The sequence below is a fragment of the Pteronotus mesoamericanus genome, unplaced genomic scaffold, assembly GCF_021234165.1.
Source record: "Pteronotus mesoamericanus isolate MK-2021 breed Mesoamerican mustached bat unplaced genomic scaffold, CSHL_Meso_final contig_73, whole genome shotgun sequence".
NCBI lineage: Eukaryota > Metazoa > Chordata > Mammalia > Chiroptera > Mormoopidae > Pteronotus > Pteronotus mesoamericanus.
In genome coordinates this window covers 18,706,894-18,733,916 of record NW_026555245.1, presented here as the reverse complement: position 1 = coordinate 18,733,916, position 27,023 = coordinate 18,706,894, and the positions used below count along the sequence as shown (strand labels likewise).

The following is a 27,023-nucleotide window of genomic DNA, read 5'->3' as shown; positions in this document are numbered from 1 at the left end:
TTTGCCAATAGGCATTAGTGTGAGGTCTTGTTTATGCCAAGAGAATGGAAACAAAAGGAAAATCAATTTCTACTACGGTTTACCATTTGGATTGCTACTGAGCACAATCTGCCTGGTGCAAACATAAAATGTGGATGGAGTATATTTATCCTTGTTAGCAAGACTTGAAGCCACAGTAATTAAAAGGGAAAAAGTAAGGAATCTCTCATTCTGTTTCTCATGTTGACATTCTGCTCTGTTGAGTTCAAAGGATGCCAAGCTAAAACCAAACAGAGCAGCATGTCACACACCTGGCGATGGCTGACCCGATGGCATCTAGAGAGATTCCAAAACAGTGAATGAGCAGAGAGTCCCAAACCACAGACTCTGGCGCCCACACTTGCATCCCGAATCAGCCACTCAATCACATGCTGTGGATTTGTAATGTATTTACCTGAACTGCACTGTGGAAGGGAAAAAACTGTACCATATTCTACCTGAACATATTTCACCAGGAAAGTGTGGCTGTGGAGTTTAGAAAAGGCTTTAGGCTATTGGGAAATATATAGGCATGTTACACGATAGTCCCTAACTGCCTACTATAGAAATATTATTTCTACATGGTGTTCTTTTTTTAAGGATGAAAATATACCAACAATTTATTTCAGAGGATTAAAACAGTTAAGTAACTACAGCTAATGGAATCAAGTTACTATGAGGTTCAAGTTCCCAAACATGGAGGGAATCTGTTTTTCATATTAATAAAAATAATAAGTACCCTCCTGAGGAGGGAAAAAGAACCAGTTCCTTATATACAGCAGAAGTGACTTTGGTGAGGGGTGAGGGGCTCTCATTTAATGAAGCAACATTCTTTAGAGCTCAGTTTACTCTCTAAGTCACATTCCAAGTTTAGTGACCTGGTCAAATCCTGCAACAATGAATTGTAAGAACTTGAAATTTGGAGGAAAAGCACGAAATGTGCTTTGTTGAACAAGGCTTGTGGGGCTCACTTTCTTTTTTTTTGGAATTGGCTTTCTGTGATCATGAGAACTATTTGTTCACAATGCTCACGGACAATCCGTTCTATCATGAAAACTTTTCGCTGCCATCATCTTTCCAGTTGCAGTAATTTTTGAAAAATTACTCATAAGAAGTAAGATTAATATATTTATCCTTTGCCTTAAACTAAATAAAAAGCCACGGAAACTACCACCACCACCAACAACAACAAAAAAGTGCTTCTAAAACGCAGAAGTTCCCAGAGATAATATCTGTTTTCTGACAGCAGTGTACAAAAGCTGTGCATCTACATACTTCCGGTAGAAGTCCAGTTTCGATCCATTGAAAAATAATCACATGCATTAAGGTTAATCAGTGGATATGCCTACATGGGGTGAAATAACCCTAAATGCAAAATACAGCACTAGGGGAAAAAAAGGAATATCAAAATTATTTGGTCAGAGGAGGTTTTAGGCCTTGTGACAAATACATTAAGCAAATAGGCCAACCATATATCTGGTATGCATTTAAACCATATAAATAGCTGGGAACTTGACAAATTATAAAGCCAAGGAAAAATATGATTAAATCACTTTTCATGAAAAGCTATGGCATTTTTTTATTACAAGGTTCAGAATATGTTGCATTACCATTTCCATTAGTCAAAGACTCCCCAAGTCAAGATCTCTGCAGATCATCAGCAATCACTGGCATATTGCTCAGGGAGATTCAAACTACCTTGTCAGGATTTATCCACAGGCAAATAAATGCTCCTTGTAGGTGGCAGAGGATTTAATGTGCATCGTTCCATGTTCTTTTGGCCTTTGATGTAGAACATCACCAAGAATACAATTAATAGCAAGGGCAATTGTGTTGAGAACTGCAGAATTTGCCAGAAGGAACACATTGCCAGGCTTTTAGGATCACTAATTTTAACTTGGTGTCAAGTGCTTTTGGAAAATTTTGTCTTCTAGGAGGTAACCTCACCATTTGCTTTCACTCAAAAATCATTTCCAGTGAAAACAAAGACTATAATGGAATAGTAACTAAATCTATTCATGCAACCGCAATCTTTGCAGAAAAATCTGCTTAGCTGTCATCAAGTGTTTGTTTTTTTTTCTTCCTTCCTGACGTCAAAAATAAGAGACATCAAATTTGGCAATGAAAATCTGAAGTCATTTGAACAATTAGGTTAAGGAGCGTTGTGGATGGATGTAGTGTATTAATTTATCCATGTGTTTATTGACGGTTTACCTATGATTCTCTCCACCTCTAAAACAAATGACTGCTGTTTCTTTTGGGTTGAAGCCTGTCTGGCTTTCTCAATTCCATCTGTGATACTTGATGGAACTTTCTTACTTGTCCCTTCCAACCTAATGGTAAGGGCTTTAATAGCAGCAACATTGAGGGGCTTGTTCATCTTGTATCCTTGGTGCCTGGTTATTTTCAACCAATCAATTAAAATGTTTTTATTAAGTTCAAAATCATCCTTAAAATGCTGTCACTATAGAAGCAGTCTATTATTTTCAGAAATGGGCCATATGTCACTGGATCTGTCAAAGCAGCTAATTTGGAGGCAGAGAGATACAAGTTAGAACCTGGTTTCACCATTTCCGTCACGTATAATCTTTGGCAAGTTAACTCATCTCTCCAAAACCTTTGTCTTCTCATCTGTTAAATGGAGATCACATTAGTACCTCAGTAAACAGGGGAAAATAGGAGCTTATTGATTGAGAAAATGTACAAGAAATGCTTTGCCTGGCTCCCACACAGAGTAGGCATTCCATAAAAGTCAGCCCTTGTGACTGTTAACAGTGGTTTAATAAGGACAGCAACCGACAGACTATTAAAGATACTCTCTGAGTCCAGTGAGAAAACATGAGAGAGATGTGTTTCAAGGAAATCGCTTCTGGTCAGTTTCACAGACTTGACTATTCCTGGGCCACTATCCTCAGAGAGCTGAGATTTAAAACAAAATGCCCCAGAGCAGTAAACGACAGGCAGGTAGAATACCTGAGGTGGGCAGGGAGGTGGTGGTTGTGGGGAGGAACATGGAGCTGAGGTGGGCAGGGAGTAGGGGTTGTGGGGAGGAACATGGAGCTGAGGTGGGCAGGGAGGTGGGGGTTGTGGGGAGGAACATGGAGCTGAGGTGGGCAGGGAGGTGGGGGTTGTGGGGAGGAACATGGAGCTGAGGTGGGCAGGGAGTGGGGGTTGTGGGGAGGAACATGGAGCTGAGGTGGGCAGGGAGTGGGGGTTGTGGGGAGGAACATGGAGCTGAGGTGGGCAGGGAGTGGGGGTTGTGGGGAGGAACATGGAGCTGAGGTGGGCAGGGAGTGGGGGTTGTGGGGAGGAACATGGAGCTGAGGTGGGCAGGGAGGTGGCGGTTGTGGGGAGGAACATGGAGCTGAGGTGGGCAGGGAGTGGGGGTTGTGGGGAGGAACATGGAGCTGGGCTGCCCCTCAGCTGTGCAGCAGTGGGAGGGGGGTTCCCCTTTCAAATGAAGAAATGCTGACCTCGCCCACAGAGAGGATCGGAAGGATCAGGTCAGAGGACAAGGCCCAATACAGGAGATTTTGCCAAAAGAGACAGACTGTGGATGATGTAACTGTGTCCTGAATTCAAAATTAACGTTTCTTTAACCATTCATCTGTTTTCAGTGACTTTGAGCAAGAGAGGTAAAAAGATTTTAAAAAATCAAGACTGTCAGAGGTCTAATTAATTCAAAAAACAGTAATACCCTAATAGATGAATCATAAAGAGAATTCACTTAAAATCAAGTACCGCAAGTCTGAGGTTTGAGATATATCCAGCTATATGTAATTCATGGCAAAAGGGGTGGATAAAATGTTGGACTGAAAATAAAACAATGCCTTTCAATGAAACATAAACTAAGTTAACATTTAACAATAACTTGCATATCACATTAGATAAAAATTGGTATTAGTAATACTGTACTCTTCCATATCTGGGATTCAACACCTCCTATTCCCACTTGCCACTCTTTGAAAGAGTTATCCTATCCCTGGCCGTAATATGAAAATTTTAATATCTTCCATCTCTAAAGTATTAGGGCTGATATCAAAATCATATAGTAATTTAGGAAGTATCCCTAACTTTATACTTTCTTCCGTTTTTATTTTTCTTCTATCTTTCATTCATATTTTCTTACTAATTTTTTAGGACATGATATCTAAATTTCACTCTTAACATCAGGTAAATATTTTACATAGTTTGCAAAGTCCAGGAAACAATGAAGCCCTATAGATATGTTTTGCTTAGTAAAAGAGAGAAGCTTTAATGATAAATATAATTTTAAATAACTATTGCAGTGTCACTGGAAAAAAAAAAAGAGACACAGCCTATATCCCCTTAAAACATGCTTCACACAGAAAGCTAAAGGCTTATCAAAATATTCTATGTAGTGAGTAGGAAATAGATAATCCTAAGAGCAAGGAGGGTTTTTACATTTTACTTCAGTGTAGTTTATTGTGGTACTTACAAACGACGCTAGTCTACTTGTACTGGCTTGCGTGTGGGACGAACAACTGTGAAAATGGTTTCTGCTTATTTTAAGCTGGAGTGTATAGAAACTGCTCTCCAGAAAAGCCACCCCCCCGCCCCACCCATTGGTTAATTCTTCACAATTCCACCCTTCCTTTCCCAAGTAGGTTGGATCTAAGTGCCTGTCGGCTCTGCACTGCCAGCGGCACAGCGTCCCAGTCCGGCTCCTCACGTACTCACCGTCAAGGCGCAGGTAAAGGAAGTTCCGAAAAGCAAAGTAATCCTCCATGATGGTCATGAGAGACGTCATCTGGCAGAAAAGCAGCACGCGATGATTAGTCGCTCTCAATTTTGGCAGAATACGATCAAGTAGCTCAAACTTTCCTGAGGCCCGATACAGCTCAGCCCTGAACCCAAAAATGCAAAACAAGAAGACAGTATTACTGCTGTCTTCTTGCAGGATCCAGTAAAACTCTGCTCTTTGTACAAGGCCTTGTGCAAAGTAAACAATAAGTAACTGTGGAATGAATGAAGAAATATCCACTCCAAAGCAGTGAGAATATTTAATAGAAAAATAAAATAGATTTATACAAAACTCATAAAGAGTGCATCGTATGTGCTAGGTATGACAGAAATGGAAACCCTTGCCTGTTCCTAATACTTCCTCTCATACACACGCATACATGTATATGTTGCATTTACTTAACTCTCTAATCATTAAGAATATAAAATTGTTCATTTAGGACATTTAAGATTCATTCAAATACTTACTGAGCACCTACTACGTGCCAAGTACAATGCTAGGCATGTGTACAGTGATAAGTAAAACAGAATCCCTGCCTTCAAAATGGATAATTACAAATTGTGATAAGTACTAAAAAGAAAAAATAGCAAGTTGCTACGAGAGAACTTATAGCAACACACTATTACCTTCTTTAGATGAAAGCAGACTTTGGCAAACTTCATCCCTGACCTGCTGGCTGGTTTTGTAAATAAAGGTTTATTGGGATACAGCCCTGTTCACTCATTTCTGTTTTGTCTATGGCTGCTTTCATGCTACAAGGACAAAGTTGAGTAGGTGTGACACAGACCTTTGACCCGCAAAGGTGAAAATATTTGAGATCTGGCCTTTCAGAAAAAAGAATTTGCCAGCCACTGGTTTTGAGTGTCAGGGGCGACCTGACTGAAGAGATGTAACCTCAGTGAATTCAATTCAAAAAAAGAAAGAAAAAAGAAAAATAAAAAGAGATAACAGTTTAGCTAAAACCTAAAATACTGAGTAAAATGTAGCCAGGTGAAGAATGGAGGTTTGGGGGTGGAGATGACAAGATACCAGGAAGTGGGAAGAATTAGTACAAAAAGGCCCGGGGGTGTGAAAAAGAGCCTGGGGCACCTGCGGAACTGAAAAAAACGGGGCCGTGGCTTAACCAAAAGTGGGTGGAAAATGCTGCAGGTGAGCGCAGAGAGGCAGAGGGTGGGAACAGGGCAGGTCCCGCAAGGCTCTGTCCACCGCTCCGCCTGTGCTAGTTTCAAGTGCGATGGAAAGCCATTGATGGGGTTTGGACAGGGGAGTGACAAGAGCTGACATCTCTCTTTATAAGATCCCCATGTACACTGGATTGGGGCAGGGGCAAGAGTCCTGGTTCGTGCAGAAGTTCAAGTCAAAATTATGATGGTAATGTGTACTGCCATCGGATGGAGCGGAGTATCGATAAGCTAAAGTAGGGCCTTTTTTCTCCTCCGCAACAACCCACTTTTCTCTTTTATCAACAAGGGTGCATTATAACATTAAACCTTTATTGTAGGATTGATATTGTTGGAAAAACTCGCCAGTGCATGTGCAGTCTATAGCAATGAAAAGTATTATTTGGTAGCGGATTTTATGACACAGTATGTGTTATCTCTAATAAGACATTTTCAATTGTAGGTTTTCCCAAGATCCCTCCCCTGTTCTGAGGACTGTCCTCCGAACACCCTCTGCGGCCATGATTTTAATATGCAACCCTGGGCAGCCCGATGGCACCAGAAGTGACCACTGGGCCCTGAGGAAAGGGGAGCGGAGGGGGGGAGGGCAGGAGAGCTTCGTAGCACTGGTTCTGGATGGGTTCCAATCCCTGATTCTTAGCCCAGTGTCACAGTCTGTCCTTGGGACCCAAGAATGACCCCTACATCCTAATAATACGTTTTCCCTGATGCAAAGCAAGCAAAACAGAGCCTTTCTGTTAATACGTTCTTTTTGGTTGTTGCAAGGCATGATTCTTTTCAGTGTCCATTGCTAATGAACAATGTTTCTTATACACACTATATTCTAACAAATTACTGTAAAGTCATACATATTTATAGCATATGAGACATTTCTACTCCTGCATGTTAATATTAAATATCAACGTGAAATTTAATATGATAAATCCTCTTTGAGCCTAAGCTACACCATTGGTTATAAATAACAACCCTTTGAAGCTTCGGCAACATTTTTAAAACTAGGGTACTATTAAGTCTATTAAATGAGATCTATGTCCTTTGAATAGCCACTTACTCAGGGCATTCAGTAATTTATGCCGTTAAAGTAAACGCAAATGTTGGTATCATTTTGGTTAACAACTTCTGTATGCTCCGCTGTGGAGAGACGTGGACCAAGGAGGCTGGCTGTATGTATTTTTATGATAAAAGTTGAGGTGGGACTAACAAACTATTTTTTGAAAGAAAAAAATTTTAAGATTTACCCATTTATAACTGGATTTGAATAGCAAGAAAAGTTGAGGTAGGACCAACAAACAATTTTTTGGAAGAAAAAAAAAAAGAATTTAAGATTTACCCATTTATGACCCCATTTGAATAGCCCAGGTGTTCAGCAAAGGATTCCTTTAAAAGAGAGAGAAAAAGGAAATGATTAAAAAAATTAAGCAGATATGTATTTATTAACTTAATGATTACTCTTTTAGTGAGGTCATCCTATCCATTTCTAGAGTACAATTCAACAAAATAATGAATAAGAAGTACTTGTTCTAAGATGAACCAGAAACTCAATGTCTTTGGATTCAGACTTTCATTCTGCCAGAAGTGTATCCTGTGAGCTTCTGCAAGTCTCTAGACTGTCATGCTGAGATTACGGGGTTAGTTCATTCATCAAACAGTGATTAAACATCTACTGGCCCAGGGCTGAGCTAGGCCAGTACTGGGGATCCAGAAATGACTGAAATATCTACCCCCAAGGAGCTTAGAGTCTAGACTAGAGGAAGAGCTTAATATAAGCAAGTCAGGACTAAAATGTGCACATAAATACACCGTGAAAATAGTTAACAGGAAAAGTAATGGTTATACTTTATTTCAAATCTTAGTTTAGTGAAATCCTAACATCCCTTCCGTACTGCACTTTTCTCTTACAAATAAGGCCCTAAATGTACACCACTCCCTCAGGCATCTAGCTTTCAGTTTTAAAATGCAGAACTTAATCACCTAATTCCCTCCTCTTTGAGTCTGTGGGAGAAATACATCACTGTTCTCCGTGTGACTTTTCCGTTCCTACTTAAAGAAAGAGACCATCTGTGGGGAAGGAGAGGATGTCACACCTTGAGATTAGCCACCAGCTGTCTCCCTTTTTTTGCTTCCCTTCCTTCTATGGTCACCGGAGCTTTTCTTCCCAAGGGACCAGATCTTTCCCTTTGGGCTCTCCTCTCAAACATGTTGTCCATGCAGGGCAGCTCCCCCCCCAAATGCTGCCCTGCATGGACAACAGCCAAAAAACCCACCCTGACTCCAGGAACCTTGCCTTCTCTCTCCACAGGTAGCCACTCCTTACCAGATTTCAGGTGCTAACCCTACCTCTAAGCAGGGCCGTAAAAGCCAAAGAGCTATGTATCAGTAGATGATGATAAGATTAAGAATGGCATCATTTAAAAAAAAAATAATGATTTCATTTCTCTGGTCTGAAGGCTCCTGGGAGGCAGCGAGCCTAATGGAGAGACTGACTGGGCTTCGGGTATGACTTAGAATGAACAAAGGTTGCATAGCAGACAAAACAAAGACAAAGGCAGAAGACACACACCGTCTCTGATTCATATCTGCAATACATCAGCCAGTAACCGTGGCTCTTGTTTCTAGGAATATGCTCCTGAAAGTATTTTATGTTAAAAAAAATTGCAAATCAAAGTCTGTTTTTCTACTGACGGCCACTTAAAACGTAAACAGGTGTGCAGTGGAGGGCACGCTACTTAACCTTAGCCCCTCTTCCATCGCCCTCTCCCACCACCCTCCCCAGGAGCTGCAGGCGGCGGCCTGAGGGGAGGCCGTGCCATCCTCCTTGCCGACATGGCCTAGCATGTTTCAAAGGTTAACTCTCATATGGTAACCCAATGAGTTCAGACTGACACTTAATTTTCAAAATCTGAGTCCTCAAACCCCTCCATATAGCGGAGTAAGTATCTTTACATTGTTTTTAGGAAAAGTGAGATGGTGGGTAACAGGTTAACCTAATACAACCCCATTTTCATCATTTTTTTTGGACTCTCCCTCCACCCAGCATACAGTCCCACAACTGGTCCACTGAAACCTTACCTCACATTCTGTTCCACATGTAATCAGTTTACAAGACGCCTCCGAGGTTACTTTTTTAAATTTAAGTTTGTCTTCCTGTCGGTCGTCAACCTTTTTGGCAGCAGGGACCAGTTTTACGGAAGGCAATTTTTCCACAGACCGGGGTTGGTGGGGGATGGTGTTGGGATGATTCAAGCACGTTACCTGCGAGCCCACCTCTTGCTGGGCGGCCCGCTTCCTAACAGGCCCTTGCCATTGATGGCAAATCAAGTACAGTAAAGCCTGGAGAGGCTGAGTGATTTACACCAGGTCAGTACATGTGGGGAAGGTTCCCAAACTGAGTTTCACGCCAGTAGGGGCCATCTGAGTTACCAAGTAGCCTCAGGTAGGGACTCATTGCACAATGAAGTATCCTTCCTCTGTATGTCTAAACGTTTAAATAGCTGGGGCTTGGTGGTGGAATTTTTTTTGTTTAGTGTTGCTGCTGCTGTCATTTTACCTAGACCGAGGGCTTTTTAGTCTGCAGATACTCTGCCCTGTGGACTAGAAGGCAAGAGTGGTATCAGGAGTCTTTCTAATTCCCCACCGCACTTGCAACAGGGCACCAGGGCGGGGAGAAGGTGCGCAAGGAATACTCTTATGTGGCAGTTACCAAAAATAAGGGAGAAAAGAAAGAATTCCCAAAGTCAAGAATGTTCAACACCATTTTTATACTATGATTATTAACTCTTAATTTCCCCGAACCTTCAATGTATTTATCTTTTAACAGACTGGTGCAGATACCCAAGCCCGGGGGGGACTTGCCCCAGGCCCCTGCGCCCGTGCGTGAAAAGCAGGCGGTCCGCTGGCGAAGAACCGCCACCAGGACGGTGCATCAGCAGCAACACAGAAAAATGAAGATTACGACTGTGGCTCCTCTTGCTGTCTGCTCAAGTCAATTGTTTCTACTGGGGTGAAACTCTGTCAATTTAGGAGACTTATTCACCTGCAGTGAATAGGGCAGAAAATGAACTCACCCCTAAAAATAGCTTCTTAGCGACTAAGAACATCAATTTAAAAGCCTGAATTTGCATTGTCGTGATAGAAGCCAGAAAGGAAGAGTACAAATCTAAGTAATAGACCAAGGTCAGTGTCTTTTACAGAGAAAATGTTTCAAGGACCTCTTCCTCTTCAACAGGTATAAATACATTATTTTAATATTTTTCTCAGCATCCTGAGAAAACTGGATGTATTTATCATTATCTTCAATTTCACAGCACCTACCATAACAAGGCAATTCACAGTACTTACCAAAGCCCACATAATGAGCCATAGCTTACAACATTTTCCCACTACTTTAAACTCTTCGTTATAAAATTCCAGATGCTCAAGAGCTTGGTGCCAAAAAGCATCCATAACAAGAAAATTCACATTTGTTAATTCTGCCTGTTAAGCTGTCAGACAAGCAGAGTTGTTGTTTTAATTTCAATACACGTTTTAACTGGTTTTTGGTTTTTTTTATTAAAAAGACTTTTTAAACTACTATTAGTAGGAATAACACAAACAGGATCAGGATCAAAACAGAGAATACAGACTTACCTCAATGTGCTGAAACATATATGGGTGATTGCAGATTTTTCTCAATTGCATGATAGTGTTCATCAGTGTCTTAGCACCTCCTTTCCCCTAAGAACAAGGGGAGAGAGTCAAAATAGGACCATTATTAACCGATCAGATATTTCCAATTTTTTAAAAATGGGCTTCTTTAGGAAGGACAAAGGGCCGTAGGTCTTCTCAGTAACCTACCCCTCTTGAGGTCCAAAGCTCCTGTTAAAATATAGCAGTTTCTGGGTTAGATATAACACCTTTCTTGTGACTAGCTTATCCTCTAGGAAGGAGTTATGTCAAGTTGATGGGTTTGTGACATGACTGTCTATTCCCCAGGATTCTGGGAAGACACAAGCACTGAATAGATGCCCAAGGAATGAAACTTTTCAAATACCACCCCACTTTTAGGCGGAATACATTTTCTGCAGAAATGACATGAGCAGAGCTCTTTTGGTGATGAGAACTTAACTCCTTTCTTCCTGCCCCAATGCAGTTTACAGTTAAGAGAGTAAGAGATTCCCTTTGGCAGCTACAATAGCTACAGAAGAGACCCAATAATTTCCTTTAATAAATGAGCATTAAGAGGCTGCTTCCCCGGACTATTGGACGTCACAGTCAGGAGAAGACACACACATTGTCAGTTGCATCATCTTCTGACACACACCTTCTTATCTTTCTCAGAACCGTCTGTGAGGAGGATCCCTTTGGCTTGCATGTGGCGGTACAGAATCTTCTGCAGAGCTGACATGTCACACTTGATCACATATTCAACCTGGAGAAAAAAAGAACAGTAGGTGCGTAAGAGCAGGACAGAGAAGGTGCCTGTTCTAAAGAGGCTGCTGAGACACAGCTGCTGGTGGCCCTCCAGAAGCCATGAAGCCACCTGTTCCCCTACTTGGATTCCTGGAGTGAGGGATGGGCTGGGGGTGGAACAGACACGGTCATCACTGCTCAAGGCACTGCCTATGATGGAGGGACCTTCCAAAGGTTCAATGTAACTGAGGTGAGGGTCATGCTTTCAGGCATTTCTTGACTTGTTCCATATTTGAGAGAGTGACTTGCAAACTGTTCAAGTTCAAAGATGTTCAATATAGAGTATGTTTTTAGTATTTCCTCTGCTTCTCAACTATATCCCCCTTTCACATGAACAGAACAGTTTTAGGAAAAACAGTGACTGGCTAATATTCTATGTTTGTCTTTAGAAAACATTTTTTCAAGTGGTGATATGTGGCTACTCTCAATGCCAGTCCTACAGTCTGAGTGGTACAACAGGTAGAGAAGAACTAATCCAGAGCTGGATTCTATTACCATCTAAAGAAGGCAAGGCCCCTTGTGCTTCCATTTGAAATACTGCAAAAATCCCATTTAAAACAGTTAAAGGGAATTCCCATGTCTGTGGGTTAACACACACCTGCAATACTCCTAGCATGTTCCTAATGCCTAAAACCTGCCTTGATTATTTCCTATTATTGTTTTTCTTTATTAAAAAAATCCCCAGAATACAAAAGTGCAATTTTCATAATAAACATCAGATTAATGCCTAGAAATCTGCAGAATGTGATTAAAAGTAAATCAGCAAGCTGCCTAATGTTTAATAAGCTAATTAAAAATGATCAGGTTATTTTCAGCTCTGAGGGCCAGAACGAGGAGGTCACAGATGAAGACAAGTTGAATATTCATTCATTTGTTGCTTTTGAAGGAAACTGTCAATCCCAATGGAATTGCAATTAATAGTCTTTTGCCACTCATTTTGATGCACCACATCAGAGCAGAGAAAGGCTGGCTCTCTAGCAGAAAATTTAAGAAAATCAAGTGACCTACCATAAACGTATTTTAGTTTTTAATGACCTTTTTGGCCAGGCTGGGGAAAGAACAATCTCCATGTTTAATACATAAGGATGCATTTACTGTAGGCTTTGTGTTTCAGATGCCTGATCATGTCATATTTTTAAAGTACTTCCACTTCTTCAAGAACTGTTAACTCTCAATGAAATTTGATCATGGTGAAGAAAAATGTTAAACAACTTCGGTTGAGTATAATGACAAAAATGACATCAAGGGTTAATATTCTTGAGCTCTTTGCAGGGACCAGGCCCCATGCACAAGTGCTTTAATGTGCCTTCTCTCATTTCACCACATGAGAGCTCTAAGAGAGGTACATTTACTGTCCACATTTTATACATAAGACACTTCAGTATCAGAAAGTTTAACAGACTTACTCAAATTAATACAGCTATTTAATAGTGCAGTCAGGACATTAAACAGAGTCCACTCTATTAAGCTCTTTGCTAAGGATGACCAAGTGGGCGTTCAGGCTTCTGAGTCTTGCCCTGATATTCCCCTTCAGCTGGGCCTCACTGCTGGGAGAGACAGCTGGCACTTGCTTTTAAGTGCATTAAGACACACAGATGCAGAATTCAAGGCAGAACCCTCAACCCACTCCCCATCAGCTGGCTGCTGCTAAGCACTGGAGGTGAAGAGTTGGGGAAGCAGGAGGCTTGAGCACAACACACAGACAGGGACTCCGGGCAGCCCGCAGGGGCCACGTCAACAGAGAGGGGGCCTATCCTGAGGCCCCCGACCTTCTGGCCTTCAATCTTGTGCTTCGGAGACACCAGAAGCTGGTTTGATAGACACGATCGAAATCGCCGTCATAAGCTTCCCAACTATATTTTACATGTGCTTCTTGCACTTCCCCAAAACTCTATGCTACTTTGATTTTGTACTTTTCTCCAGGCCTCAGGGGGTCCTTAGGATTAGGGGGTCTTTGGGATTAGGGGGTCCTTAGGTGCTTCCTTTATAATCCTATCCTACAGGAAGGGCCTTTTTACGATCTTCCACAATTGCCCACCACATCTATAAGCCAAAGTCAATTTTCCCTTTCAGTTCCCTCAAAGAAGTGGTTATTAAATTTTTTCTGATGGCATTCCCCTTATCAGGAAGACGTGCTAAAGCAAAGCTTCCCAATATGCCCATGTACTAATTTTTTTGTTTTTATTTTTTTAATCCTCACCCGAGGATATGTTTTTATTGACTTTACAGAAAGAGAAAGGGGCAGGGGAGTGGGAGGGAAGGAGAGAGAGAGAAAGAAACATCGATGTGAGAGAGAAACATAAATTAGTTGCCTCCCATACGTGCCCCAACCAAGGGAGAGAACCTGCAACCTCCATACGTGCCCTGATTAGGATTTGAACCTATGACTTCTTGGTGCACAGGACAATGCTCCAACCAAGTGAGCCACTCAGGCAGGGCTGCCCATATGTTTATTTATGAATTATATGCATGCAGTAATGTTGTCTCAAGATACAAGTTACTTTTAGGGTGTGGGTTAATGTTAAAGGCAATTCATTTTCTGTATTTCAAGGAGCCAATTTGATGACATCTAATACTTCTTTGGACAATTGCAGCCCAATAACCATATAATGTGGCTGGTAAAAACCCACATTAGGAAAAGAACAGGCAGGACTACCTTTTTCTCATAGCTCACCTATTCTTGTTTTCAAACTGCAATCCTTTGCAGGGTCTTTTAAAAGTCCGTTGTCCATTCTGGGGCAGAGGGCATTTAGTTAGAATCAGATCATTCTAAATCATTTTATCTGGGTACTAGGAAAGCCATGGTGTTTCACAACAGGAACGAGGTACACAAACCTGGCTGAGAGGGTAAGGGAACTTACAGAGGCCTTAGGCAGTGGCGCCCTGCCTGGGGTGACCTGCACCGTCTAACCCAGGCACGTAATAGACTTCGCAATGTGTGCACTACATGGGTCCCAGTGTCAATCTGAATGTTAAATATCAATAAAACTTAAATTTTCTTATCTGTAAGAGGAAAATTAATATAAATGGAAGTTCTAAAATCTTCTTTCTGCACCTCAGTGGAATATTAGTAAGCACCTCCACCCCTAAACACACAAACTGGAGTGTGTGCTCTGGAGACCCCCGCCCTAAAGTACTTGAGTGCCTGGATCACCCAACCTGGTGTGTAGGAAGGACTGTGTCGCCTTTCCCAGGCAAGCCCCTGTTCAGGGTGAGCAGGCTTCGCCGCCACACCACGCCTGTTGACCTCTCGCACCATGCGGCCTGTTTCCAGTATAGCTCCTGCACCTGCCCCAGTGCAGAACAGTACACAGCACAGGCAGTCAGAGCTATGCATTAAGAACAGGACAGACTGAACAATTCTAAAGTAGACACACAGATTGGCAACGATGAGGTGAGGGAAGGTTCTGTGATCATCGTGCCATTGTAAACTCTATTGAGTCGGAGTTTCCCCCCGCCCCAAAATGTGATGGCCCCTAATTAGAACCTGAACATGGAAGTTCCTCAAAAGTGCTGGTGCTGTAGGAAATGAAATCTGTGACTTTAATAAGGAGGATTCCCCCTATAAGGTGGGCTTGTGAGAGCTGGTGGGGCTATTTTTGTTCAAATTACACATAAAACTGGGGTGTGGATCTCATGTACGTGATAATTATCTCCTGGGAATTCTTGCATTAGTGAAAGATCAAACTGGCCCCTACAAGGAGCTAAAGCAGGTGATTATATTGGCCCAGGGTCTCCTCCCATCCATCCCTGTAGAAGTAGTCAGCTTTAGCCATGGTTTCTGCCCAAATACTTTTCTTCACTTATAATTTCCCTTCCAAAAAGGGTGTATTATTGGGACAATGAACCTAGACTGCTGTGTGTGATATATTACCACTTTCTAAATTGATTTCCAAACAATAAGATTAAATGTATGAAAGTCCCATGTTCTGGGATCTATAGTACAAGAGAGGAACAAAGTAATGATTAATTACATCAGGCATTCCAAATTTTTATATAATGAATATAGAAATTGCCCATTTAAATAAAGCTTTTTGGTTATTTTACACAAATTATATCAAAATCAGGATCAATTTTAGGTAGGTCAACCTCTAGTTAATCTCAGACATATACATGTTTTAGCATATTTAGACATCAACAGATACACAGCGAACTGCAAGTATAGTTGGCTCTTGATTATATGACTTAACAAAGGGAAAGTCAGCAGAGACAACCTCAAATGAGAGCTAAATCAAAAATCAAATTTCATTTAGCTTAAGTTGGGTTTTATATACTCATATAATCCCATTCCTATGAATCGCCATTCTTCCCTGAGAAGGAAGGGATGAATTTTACGCCAGCAGCAAGATGTTTCATTAGACTCGTAAAATTATTAAATACCCATTAATTAAAACTACTTTTTATTAAATATTCATTGAAAATAAATGTTCTGTTTGCTAGAGCTGCATTTATCACACTGCGGCCCGTAGACGCCCACTTCGGCTTTATCTGATGAAACAGAATCCTGAGGCCACGCCAGGCACGCTAAACAGAACTACTGGGACGGGTTGACATTTTGTTTTTAAGAGTTTTTCTATCATAAAACTCAACAATAAGAAAAGAAACAGTAAAAAAAAAAAAAAAAAAAAAAAACCAGGCAAAAGATTTCAGCACCACTTTACCAGAATTGCTGGGGCAGGTTGACATTTTATATTTTTAACACATTTTCTATAATAATACTTAACAATAAGAAACAACCCAATAAAAACAAAAAAAGATTCAAGTACCACTTCATCAAAGAAGACATATGTGGGCTGAACAGGCACACAAAAAAGGTGCCCACCATCATTGGACACTAGAGGAATATGCAAATTAAAGTTACACATCTACTGAAATGGCTAAAAATGTTTAAAAAACTGACAGTGCCCAACTAGTACTGATGAGAAAGTGGAGGAAATGTAACACTCACACACTGCTGGTGGGACTACAAAATGGTTCAGACCGTTTGGATCACTATTTGAAAATTTCCTATAAAGTCACACACATATATAACATATGATCAAGGAACCCCACTCCTAGGTATTTGCTCAAGTGAAATGAAAACCTATGTTCACACACATACCTGTACACAATGTGTATAGCAGATTTAGCCATAACTGTCAAAAACTAGCAACAACCCAAATGTCTCCCTCAACTAAGTGGATGTACAAAGGATGGCGCATCCATATAATAGAATACTATTCAACAATAAAAATGAACCAACTATTAATATGTACAACAACTTAGATGAACATCTAATACACTATGCTGAGTGAAAGAAACTAGACGCAAAAGGTTGGATGAGACATGCTGCATCTATTCATACAACCTTTTGGAAAGAGCAAAGTTATAGAACGGAGAACAGGTCAGTGGTTGCATGAGACTAAGGGTGGAGAAAGGCTCTTACTAAAAAGCAGTAGCACCAGAGAATTTGGGCGGGGGGAGGAGTGGGATGACTGGGAAATAGAATTGTTCTGTGTTTTGATTGTGGGTGTGATTAATATAACTATGCAGTTGTCAAAACTTCCAGAACTATATACCCAAAAGAGTAAATTTTATTATATGTAAATTAAAAAATAAAATTAAAACACATGTCCCTAACTGACGCTTTTTCAGGAAAACAATTGAGAATTATTGCTATGGAAGTGTTTATCATTAGCTTTACCCTGCCATCAGCAATAATTCCTTCCTGGACTCTTTACACAGACTGAGAAAGACATACACGTTGTTTTTGGTTATAAGCAGATGATAGTAGAAGAAAGCTCCTTACCCCCAAGGGTGACACTTACATGACCAATTTTTCCCTGATAAAAAAATCCTCATGAGGTAGAAAAAGTAGAGAAGGACCACTGGCCGCAAGACATCAATAAGGTCACATACCCACGCATGGGGGTTAGTTTCCCCCACTTGCCTTGAATGGTTTATGGGAATGGAGACATGGGAGGGCCACAGAAAGTGCCAGGATGAGAGAGCAGTGAAAAAGAAGTTGAAATAAATAGTAGAGTATAACTCTCCATTAATAATCGAAGCAGCAGCATGACTAGAAAATAAAAAATATATAGCAGCAGCTGTCACTAGCTGAGTGCTTACCACGTGCCAGTCACAGTAGTATAAGCACTACATGCAACTAATCCTCTCAACAATTCTATGAAGCAGGTATTATTTATTTTCTAGTTCACTGATGAGAACCTTGAGATTGACCAGTTAACTGACTTGCCCAAGGTCACACAGTTAGTACGAGACAGAAAATGCTGCCACAACCCTGTCCTCTCCAATAGCAGAACTCATGATCTCCGCTCCACCAAGTTACCTCCAGGAAAAGGCAGCTTATCCATAGACTGTATATCACATACAGGGTATTTCACATACCTCCAATATAATGCTCTGGCTACTAAAGAGTACACATGTGCTTTATACCGGAGACATACTCTTGAAAACCTAATCTTAATTTTTTAAAAATTTATTCATACTCAGGGAGTTCTCTTGTGGAAAGAATGGTGGGACAGATAGAAGAGAATTTCTTTGTGATATAAATGATCATTCCATAATCTTTATGCTGCAGAGGTTTGGATTTTAATATAATGGATTTTCTTAAAACAGGGCATACTTTCAACTTGTAATGCATTTTTAAAAAATCTATGTCTATTAGCCAGTCCTGTAAATAAATAAACAAAATCAAGAAGTTTTATGGAATGAATAAATAAAGGACTTTAGTTGGTTACCTTTACTCTGATACCTCTTCTAAAGAAACAAAAGAAAGCATGGGACAAATAGAAATCTTTAACATTCCATCACTATAACTTGCGGGATCTCAGTAACAGTATGCTGGGAAGTATTTGCCTCAAGGCAGCCCCATGACCACTGTGTCCATTCCCCAGTTTATCTGTTCAATAGCTAAACTGCATATTACACAGAATGGGGGTTATGCAAAGATGCAAAGACCACAGGAAGTCAGAGAAATATCAACAGCATTCAATGCCCAAGATGCATTCACTAGCACTATTAAGACATTTAAATACGTAGGGTTTTGCTGGAATAAGTATAGTATAAGAACCATGTTTATTTTTAATTTTTCTTCAACTGCTAATGAATAGAGAACAAAATTCTCTCTCAGCAAAGTGATCAAATTCTCACACTATTTGCCAACTCCCACTTAAAAATGTACAGGATGAAACAATCTGTCCAAAAAATAGTCGTTACACAGAAAAACATGATGCAAATTAAAATATTTCAGAATTGGCTCATCTAAAGAGAAAACTCAAATCAAAGTATCTCATGCTACAAATAATAGTCTACAGTGCCAAACAATCTATGTCTACAAGAATAAAGCTTAGAACTCCAGAGTGCATGGTTCCAAAATATGATCAGACACATATTAAATACCCAAATCCAACCAAAAAATGTGGAGCTAAGAGCTCAGAAGACATTCTAAAGCACTAAAGCACTGGAAACTCAGTGTCCAAGAAGGAATCTGAAACATACTCGCTTAAAATGTTTGCAGACTTGATGTTGATTATGTGGGACCAGAAACCATGCCCGAGAATAATTAGATGATGGTCTGTCACTTGTAGGAACTCTGTTTGTCACTTAACTATCAGAACGGTGATGTCACAAGCATCGTACAATATCCAGACGAAGTATGATAGAATTGTACACCTGGAACCTATAGAGTTTTATTCACCAATGTCACTCCAATAAATTCAATACAAAAGGAAAAAAAAAAACAAGCATCAAATATTAGATAAATTTCCAGCAAACTTGGCAAATGTTTACTAAGCCCTCTGGTAATGACAGAAGGCCCAAGCTTAAATCCTTATTGGGCTCACAAACAGAACACTTTTATGGCACTTGCAAGACTAAACTCAAATGAGGTTAGTTAACTTTTTAAAAATCTAAAATTAAAATACCCCCTGGCTGGTGAGGCTCAGGGGGTTGAGCACTGGCCTGCAAACAGACAGGTCGCTAGTTCGATTCCTGGTCAGGGCACGTGCCTAGGTTGCTGGCCAGGACTCAGCTGGGGGCACATGAGAGGAAACCGATTGATGTTTCTCTCCCTCTTTTTCCCTCCCTTTGCCTCTCTCTAAAAAATAAATAAAATCTTTAAAAAATGCTTTAAAAATAAAATAAATTAAAATGCAATGTTAAGTTAATTAATGTAATGCTAAGTGGCTGTAAGTTAAAGTGTAATGAGACCCAATGAATTGGGCAGTTTTATAAAATCTGCCCAAAGCTTTCTGACACCAGGCTGAAAATGCCAAAAAATTTTCCTTCTCTCTCTACACTAAGTCCTCTAGTTTTTCTCTTAAATCAAAATAGTACTTTAAGATAGTTCCAGAATACCTGTAACTAACATACAAGCCTGCTCTTTTAGAACCACAATTTCAGGTGCAGGTATTTCAACCATATTGGCAGGGGAAGAAACCACAACTTTTGCATTTTGCAACATACTTTTTCTGGAAGCTGGGATTCAACTTCTTTCTTCAGTCTCCTCAGTAAAAATGGTCTCAACACCTTGTGTAGACGCCTGATGATCAATATAGTTTCTTCTTCATTCAAGTCCACCTATCAGAGAACCACAGATGACTTTGATTTTTTAAAAAATGTTTTATATTACATTTATTATTCATTTCAATATATGTTTGAAATTTTATATGTATTAAAGCTAGGTTTATACCTGGCCACATACACCTCAGAATTCTCTTCCCACTGCCTACCAGGTGGTAATAAAACAACCTATAAATGAGTGTTTGTCTTAAGCATGGATTTGTGGAAAAGAGCTCATAAGCAACAAGCTTTATACCAATAATGTTAGCAGCTCAGAACTTTATGGCATACAACCAGTAATAAAGACTAACTGAAGACTGAGAATGACCACAAGTAAAGGGGTAACAGTTAATGTGTTCTTACCTAAAGAAGCAGCATTAACTGTCTCAGATGCAGAAACATACCAAGGGAACAAAGCTTGTACACAAAAATGAAAACAACAGTAGATCCAATTTATGTTGGTTGGTTTTAAGCTCCGCTACCTTGTTCTTCCCCTTTTCTGCCCCAATCTTGTTAAAGCTACAGTTGTATGTACACAATAAAATCCTCTGCTTTCTATTTCACCTTTGTCTATTAACCTCTAGGGGGCAGAGTTGATTGACTTGACTATACAAATGGGCGAGGCAATCATTATTGACAGAAAGGAAATATACCTCAAATTAAAGGGTTAAGAGCTCCAACATAAATTTCCCTAAAGCATTCTTAGGGGCTTCTCATTCTTATGGTTAAGAAATGACTAATTGAAAGGACATGTACTCATTTCTTTTCTTATCATGGCTCATGTCTTCCTTTCATAAATGAGCTCTAAGAGAAGGCAGATAGTGGAAGACATGGTAGTAATAAATCTGAAAATGGCCACTCCCGGATCTGAGGGGTATTTATGTACACACAAAACAGAGGCTCACGCTAACATCTGAAAAAAACATGTACAGAAAACTAGTGTAAATGAGTTATCACAAACTCTTGATACGGAAACAGGTTAAAGGGAAGCCCAAGTTTATAACAAGGAAATATTTGGTTTAAGGTTTATGTTCAGTTGGATGAGTTGATCTGGTTAAATTGAGTCAACAACTGTCCCTACATTCATCCTCCCTGTGGCCCGTAGCAGTTAAGCGCTCCGCCATCAGGAATGTTCCCTGGTGGCCCGGGCAACGTGCTGGCAAGGGACAGAGGAGTTTTCTTCAGAGGGGAAACACCCTGGAATGAGAACGTAGGCACCCGCCGATTAGCTTCGTAATGTAGGTGACGCTGTAAACCACCCTATGGGTTTCCTGTCCCTCTAATATTCTCAGCTCTACGCCATTAATTTCATTTCATTGTCAAGCAGTGGAAGGAAAACAAAAGTTTGACCAGTACCCTTTCTCCAGTCATGGCAAACGGAGCATTAAACCACTGTTCGAATGTGCTGCAGCTTTTAAAAATTGTGGGGAGGAGGAAGTTGAGGAGAGCCCAGAGTTCTGGGAGCTTATTCTGCAGTGGGGTCCCTGTCAGAAGGATCCTCCTGGGTGCCACATAGTGAGTGTTCAAGACCTGAGTCAGCTTGCAGTGGTGATTCTTCATTCGGTGGCCTTCATCCACGATCATGTATTTCCACCGAATCTGCAGTGTAAGAAGAAGGGCCAACATGTGGTGAGCAAGGGAAAATGCAACTATTTCCAACAGGCAAGTGGTGAGGTGGAAAAGCTAAGAACCCATACTCGGTACAAGATATGATGGAATCCTTATATGGTGGATCCTTAGGATACAAGAATCTCAACAGTCTATATCCTACACCTGACAGATCATCTAATACATCATGTAATAATGGAAAGTTAAAGCAACGATGTTCCTCAGCGGCCGTGTAATTCCACATCACCCTGTAACAAAGAAGGAAACTTGGGCCCAGAATGAAATGGTTAGGCCAGGAGTAGTTCCTGTGTCTGCCCATCCAGAACTCCTTCTGTTAATGCCATAACCTCACAGCTATCCCAGATTTAATTGTCAGCTCCCTCTTCTCCTAGGAAGTAGAGAATATGGCTCTCCTCCTGAAGCAGAAATTAATGATGGACTTTTCCACCATTACCGATAGCTGAGATACTCTGGCTTTGTGCCTTCTTTTCTATGACATTGGCTGACTACTCCCTCTAGACCTTGGCTCAGTGTTCTTTATTTTTTAATTTGAACTAGTTGCTAACATTTAAAAGTTGGTATATTTTATATAAAAATCTGGACATCCAACTTCCTTTAAAAAAAACTGGAAGATCTGGCAACCTGAACTCTGTCACTTTACACATACTCCTTCTTGCCAAGTACTTACCTGCCAGGTCTAGGATCCCTGCTTTAAGATATCTAAAATGAAAGGATATTCTCACTGAAAGAGAGGGCAATGCTAAAATATTATTCCTCTGTTTGTGCCAAACCTTCAAAATCAAACACAATATATTAACCTCCCCATAACTATCACTTCAAAAGTTAAAAATGACCATATAACACAATCCTCCTTCCTAAAGTCTACAAATAGTTCCTTTCCTCTCTCATAGTTTACCCTTGAGCCCTCTTCAAGGTCCTTGCTCTCCATTTCTTAAAGTGAGAACAATGAAGAATGTTCCACTAAGCCTGTCCATTCCCTACAAAACAGTGGCTCTGGCCAAGAAACGCATCTGGTGCTCAGATGTCCCCAAATCCTGCTGCAAAGCCCCTCGAGAGAGGTGGGAGACAAGCACAGTATCACACGCGGTCCCTGGCCTTCCACGTTAGAAGCACCAGTCAAGTCAGTGGAAAAGGCAGAATATCATCAGTCAGGCTGGGATGTCCGGGTGAAAGAAACTACTGAGTTTTTGTATTTTTTTCTTCCTCTACCACCTCTAAGAAAAGTGTTTAGGAATAACCAAGGTCATGTGATCAGCTGTCCCAAACTTACCAATAATAGCATGAGAAGAGGCCAGCAGATAAAATGTATTTAAATAAATATTCTAAATCTACTTCCCTGCCTAATTTGGCTTATGAAATAATAAACAAGGCAGCGGAGGCCTTGGATTTTGCTATTGGGTCTACTACTAATTAGGCCTTCCACCTGGAAAAATATTACTGCCCAGTCTAGGTCTCCATTTCTCCAGTAACAAATAAAAGCAATACATCTCGTTAACAAGCGTCTCCAATGGATTTTGAAATACATACGCAGGAGACACGATGTGAATGTGTTTTCAAGGACCTCAAATGTATAAACACATTCCTGCAGTAATACTGAAAACACATCATTTCTGACACTGCCAAATTCATCTCTGAATATAAGGAATGAGAACACAGCGTTGTTGCCAGTACCATCTCAATTATTAAACCTCCCCTGGGAACGTGCTTCCTTTATATTATTTCCTGTGATGCCATGAAGGGAATGCTCCGTTCCCAGAGCAAAGGTTTAGTGCAGAGATAGAGCACAGCCCAGAAGTGGGGATTCTGTTCAATTCTGGCTGTAACTTAGTTTCAGATTATAGTGCTTTCAAAACACCACGGGGCAAAAGAAATTACTAAAGAAAAAAAAAATGTCTTAAAATGTGCTCCATAAAAGAAACTACTTCAATCATTCTACATGAACATATTAGAAGGCAAGATGATATAAATGGGAAAAATTATATTTTATGGCTGAAGGACAACTTAGGACATAGAAATTAGGAGATGGAGGTTGCAGGTAGAAACCTACTCTTTCCCAGCTCCAAATAGTCACAGAAACAGCCCAGAGTAATTCAAACAATAACAGCCCATTATTTTACCAGAAAAACCCTAAAACAGGGATAGCAGAAAAGCTACAGCTCAGAAAAATGTTCACATGGAGAAGACCATATGGAAAGGTACCTACTCGTCTTTGGAGAGACAAAGGCACAGGAGAAATGAAGTTACGCTACTGACAATACCTAGGGCAACAAAAACAATTATTTCCTCCACAAGCATGTTGAAGGCTGTTGGAGAGAGAGAACTGCAGAAGGAGCCCAGGTGAATTTTTTAAAGAGATGTGAGCTCATTAACTGTGAGAAGATAGGTACAGGCCCCATGATCAATGACATACACCAAAAAAAAAAAAAGTATATGTAAAATTAAATTTCAGGACCAAAATATATCTGACTCTAAAAAAAAAAAATGAGAGAGGCGAGAGAGAGAGAGAGAGAGAGAGAGGAGCCATTTAATGATCAAATTGTACTAGTGAGTGTAATTTGGAAAATACTTTACACTCTAGTGTGATGCTACATAATTAGAGATAAAAGAATTTTTTAAAACATACCTTTGCAAGGATGTGCTTGTCTTTTATAATGTACTCATAAGTAGTTAAGAGGACATTGAATTTGCCACTTCTTAGCTGGGGGACAAGAGAGCGACGCATGGCAGGGGTGCCCTGAATAAAAAGAAAAAAAATATATATATATACACATATTATCCAATGGAAGTACACGCGTGTTATTTCTCACTTTTCAGAGCTTAATGGAGCCCAGACCCCTGACTAAAGATTGCACATATATGCATTATCATATACAGATGCATTATCCACAAAGAAAGTGCTCCATGAAATCGCACAGGTCTGGCCACTTTTCAGACTCTTATAGAGAGGCTTTCCCACTGCAAACTGAAGGGAAAGAGAGAAAAGGAAATTACAGTGACCTCGAGGTAGCGGAGAGCCCGCTGCTCTGATGAAAGGCTCCATTTCTATGGGAGCCTATAGCAGGTGCCGGGCACCTGGGTAATTGCCTAACTTTCTGCAGGAAGAGTGGGCCCGGCAGCAGCCTGACGGGGAGCCAGTCAACAGCACACAGAATGTGCGATATTTGTCATTTGTATTACTCTCATCAGAAACCTCGCAATATGATAATTAACAATTTTCTTCTGCATTTCACTATCTGAAAGTAATTATGGTTTATTACAGTAATCTTCTTAGGATGATTAACTCTCACTGTTTAGTACATGATGTACATGACAAAACTTTACAACCAAATACAGTGCACAGATGTGCATATGGAAAGAAGAAAATAGGGTCTATTTTTTGCTTTTCCACATTTCTATATAAATACAGCATTTCAAACCTTGTAAGAAATTTTCACCACAGAAGGAGCCCATTTGTCAAATTCATATGTCCAGTTAGATAGAGTCCTATAGAAAAAAAAAAGGAAAAATGGAAAAAGACATTTGTATAAAAGGCAGTGGCTAAAAACATGTTCTTATTTATTTTTAGGTCTTACCTTGAAAGAGGCCAGAGAATATAAAATATCTCGACTACATATTTATTTTAAAGGTGTGGAATTAAGAGATAAGTTAAAAATAAGCTGCTACAAAGCATGACAGGTTTGTTGAGGGTTCATAAAAAAAAATAAAAATAAAGAATGCATAACTATAGAGGGCATAAAAAAAAACCCTAAATTTTAATACGGTACTGAAAAATAGCAATTGCCAAAGTGATTTGGTGAATCTTTAGAAACAGTCACATACGTTCAGAGAACAGTTGAGTCAGGAAAAAGAAATTACAAAAGCACATGAAAATATTAAATAAATCTGTCAAGAGGGAGCAGGGGAATAAATATTAAATGCCTTTAAAAAAAAATCCCTGAAAGCATCACCATAATATATAAGTCACAATATGTAAAATATAGATAAAAAGCAAAATACAGCATGCGGCCCAGGATGGCTGTGAATGCGGCCCAACACAAAATCGTAAGTTTACTTCAAACATTACAAGATTTTTTTGTGATTACGTGTCGCACTGTATTTAACATGTGGCCCAAACCAGCTCGTCTTTTCCCAGTGCGGTGCCGAGACGCCAAAAGGTTGGAAATCCCTGAACAGAAGCACACAGTGGGCAGAGCACTAGGATTTCAAGGGCCAACAGCAAAGACCTGTCCTTACAAAGAAGTAAAATCACTGAAAGTAAATTATACATACTGAGGGCAGTTTAACATAAAATTCTGTTTGAATTTTCATTTAAATTCTGCTTTAAAAGATACAATAAAGAAAGATTACAGAATATACAGTCTTTCGAATATATGTAATCTTTTGGAAATGGAACAAGATTAAAAAAATCAAAAAAATGTTTAAACAACAACAACAACAAAAAATCAAAACCCTTCCCCATTGTGAGCCACTTAAGGAGTAATGAGAAATAAGGCCCCCTTGTCCCGTGCTTAAACAGCCGCAGGGTCTGGGGCTGGGGGTGGGGGTGAGAAATGAAAACCTAAATCCAGATTACTTGTTCTCGGGAACCCCACCACATGCTATAATTCTACCTTAAGTGTAAAACAAGGACAAGCTCCTAATAGGGCACTCTACAACACACAGAAAGATAAATGCAGAATAAATGACTTTACTTACGAGAGGGGGACAATGATGAGATAGGGGCCATTGAGTCTTTTGTGCTCCATCAGATAAGTGATGAGTGCAATGGTCTGTATGGTCTTTCCCAGCCCCATTTCATCAGCTAAGATTCCGTTCAAATTGTTATTATACAGGGAAACCATCCATTCCAGGCCCTGGAGCTGAAATGAAGAGTAATTGCTTCAATTATCCAAGATCTGCACAGGTAATTAATACTAATACAACTCAAGTGAGGCTGTGACTTCTTAACTCCTCAGTGCTATATGGTGGATTTCCCACCGTAGGAAAGTGAGGGAAGCAGCAACACAAAAAGAATTTAAAATATGAGCCTGTAATCATCCCTGCTGCTTGGCAGGTGCCGAGTGTTAATCAGATTTTAGAAACGATGGGCTAGAGCATACTGGTGGGATTTTAAGCAGCTTTTGCCGCTCATCCCTACTTAGCATTGCACAGTATATGACATTCTAAAATTATTATAAATGAAAAAAACCCCAAACCAGAATCCATCCCAACCACTCCAAGAACAAAAAGCCAATGTGAGGATTAAATACAAATAAACCAGAGGCAGGTTTGGCTCGTAGATCACAGACCACTAGAAATAACCTTCCTAGCAAACAAGTACCTCCCACCGGGGGCGGGGGGAGCCCCTCAATGAGGCAGCAGGGTGACCAGGGAGCCAGGAGTTCACTGCTGGCCCCACAGGAGGGCATTTCCTGGGGGGG

The 27,023-nt window shown here is 40.3% G+C and overlaps 1 protein-coding gene across 6 annotated transcripts in view; it reads right to left on the bottom strand.

Annotated features, from left to right (window-relative positions):
- The window catches only part of SMARCA2 (SWI/SNF related, matrix associated, actin dependent regulator of chromatin, subfamily a, member 2), a 160,178-nt gene that overhangs the window by 70,819 nt on the left and 62,336 nt on the right, over positions 1-27,023 (bottom strand). For all 6 annotated transcript variants that reach the window (XM_054583062.1, XM_054583067.1, XM_054583065.1 and 3 more), the window contains 9 exons: positions 26,299-26,462; positions 25,020-25,086; positions 24,227-24,337; positions 21,331-21,573; positions 19,879-19,992; positions 11,264-11,371; positions 10,591-10,677; positions 7,295-7,341; positions 4,720-4,886 (listed from right to left, as the gene is read on the bottom strand). In XM_054583062.1, coding sequence (XP_054439037.1) covers positions 4,720-4,886; positions 7,295-7,341; positions 10,591-10,677; positions 11,264-11,371; positions 19,879-19,992; positions 21,331-21,573; positions 24,227-24,337; positions 25,020-25,086; positions 26,299-26,462 — 1,108 coding nt within the window. The remainder of the gene's footprint in view (positions 1-4,719; positions 4,887-7,294; positions 7,342-10,590; positions 10,678-11,263; positions 11,372-19,878; positions 19,993-21,330; positions 21,574-24,226; positions 24,338-25,019; positions 25,087-26,298; positions 26,463-27,023) is intronic.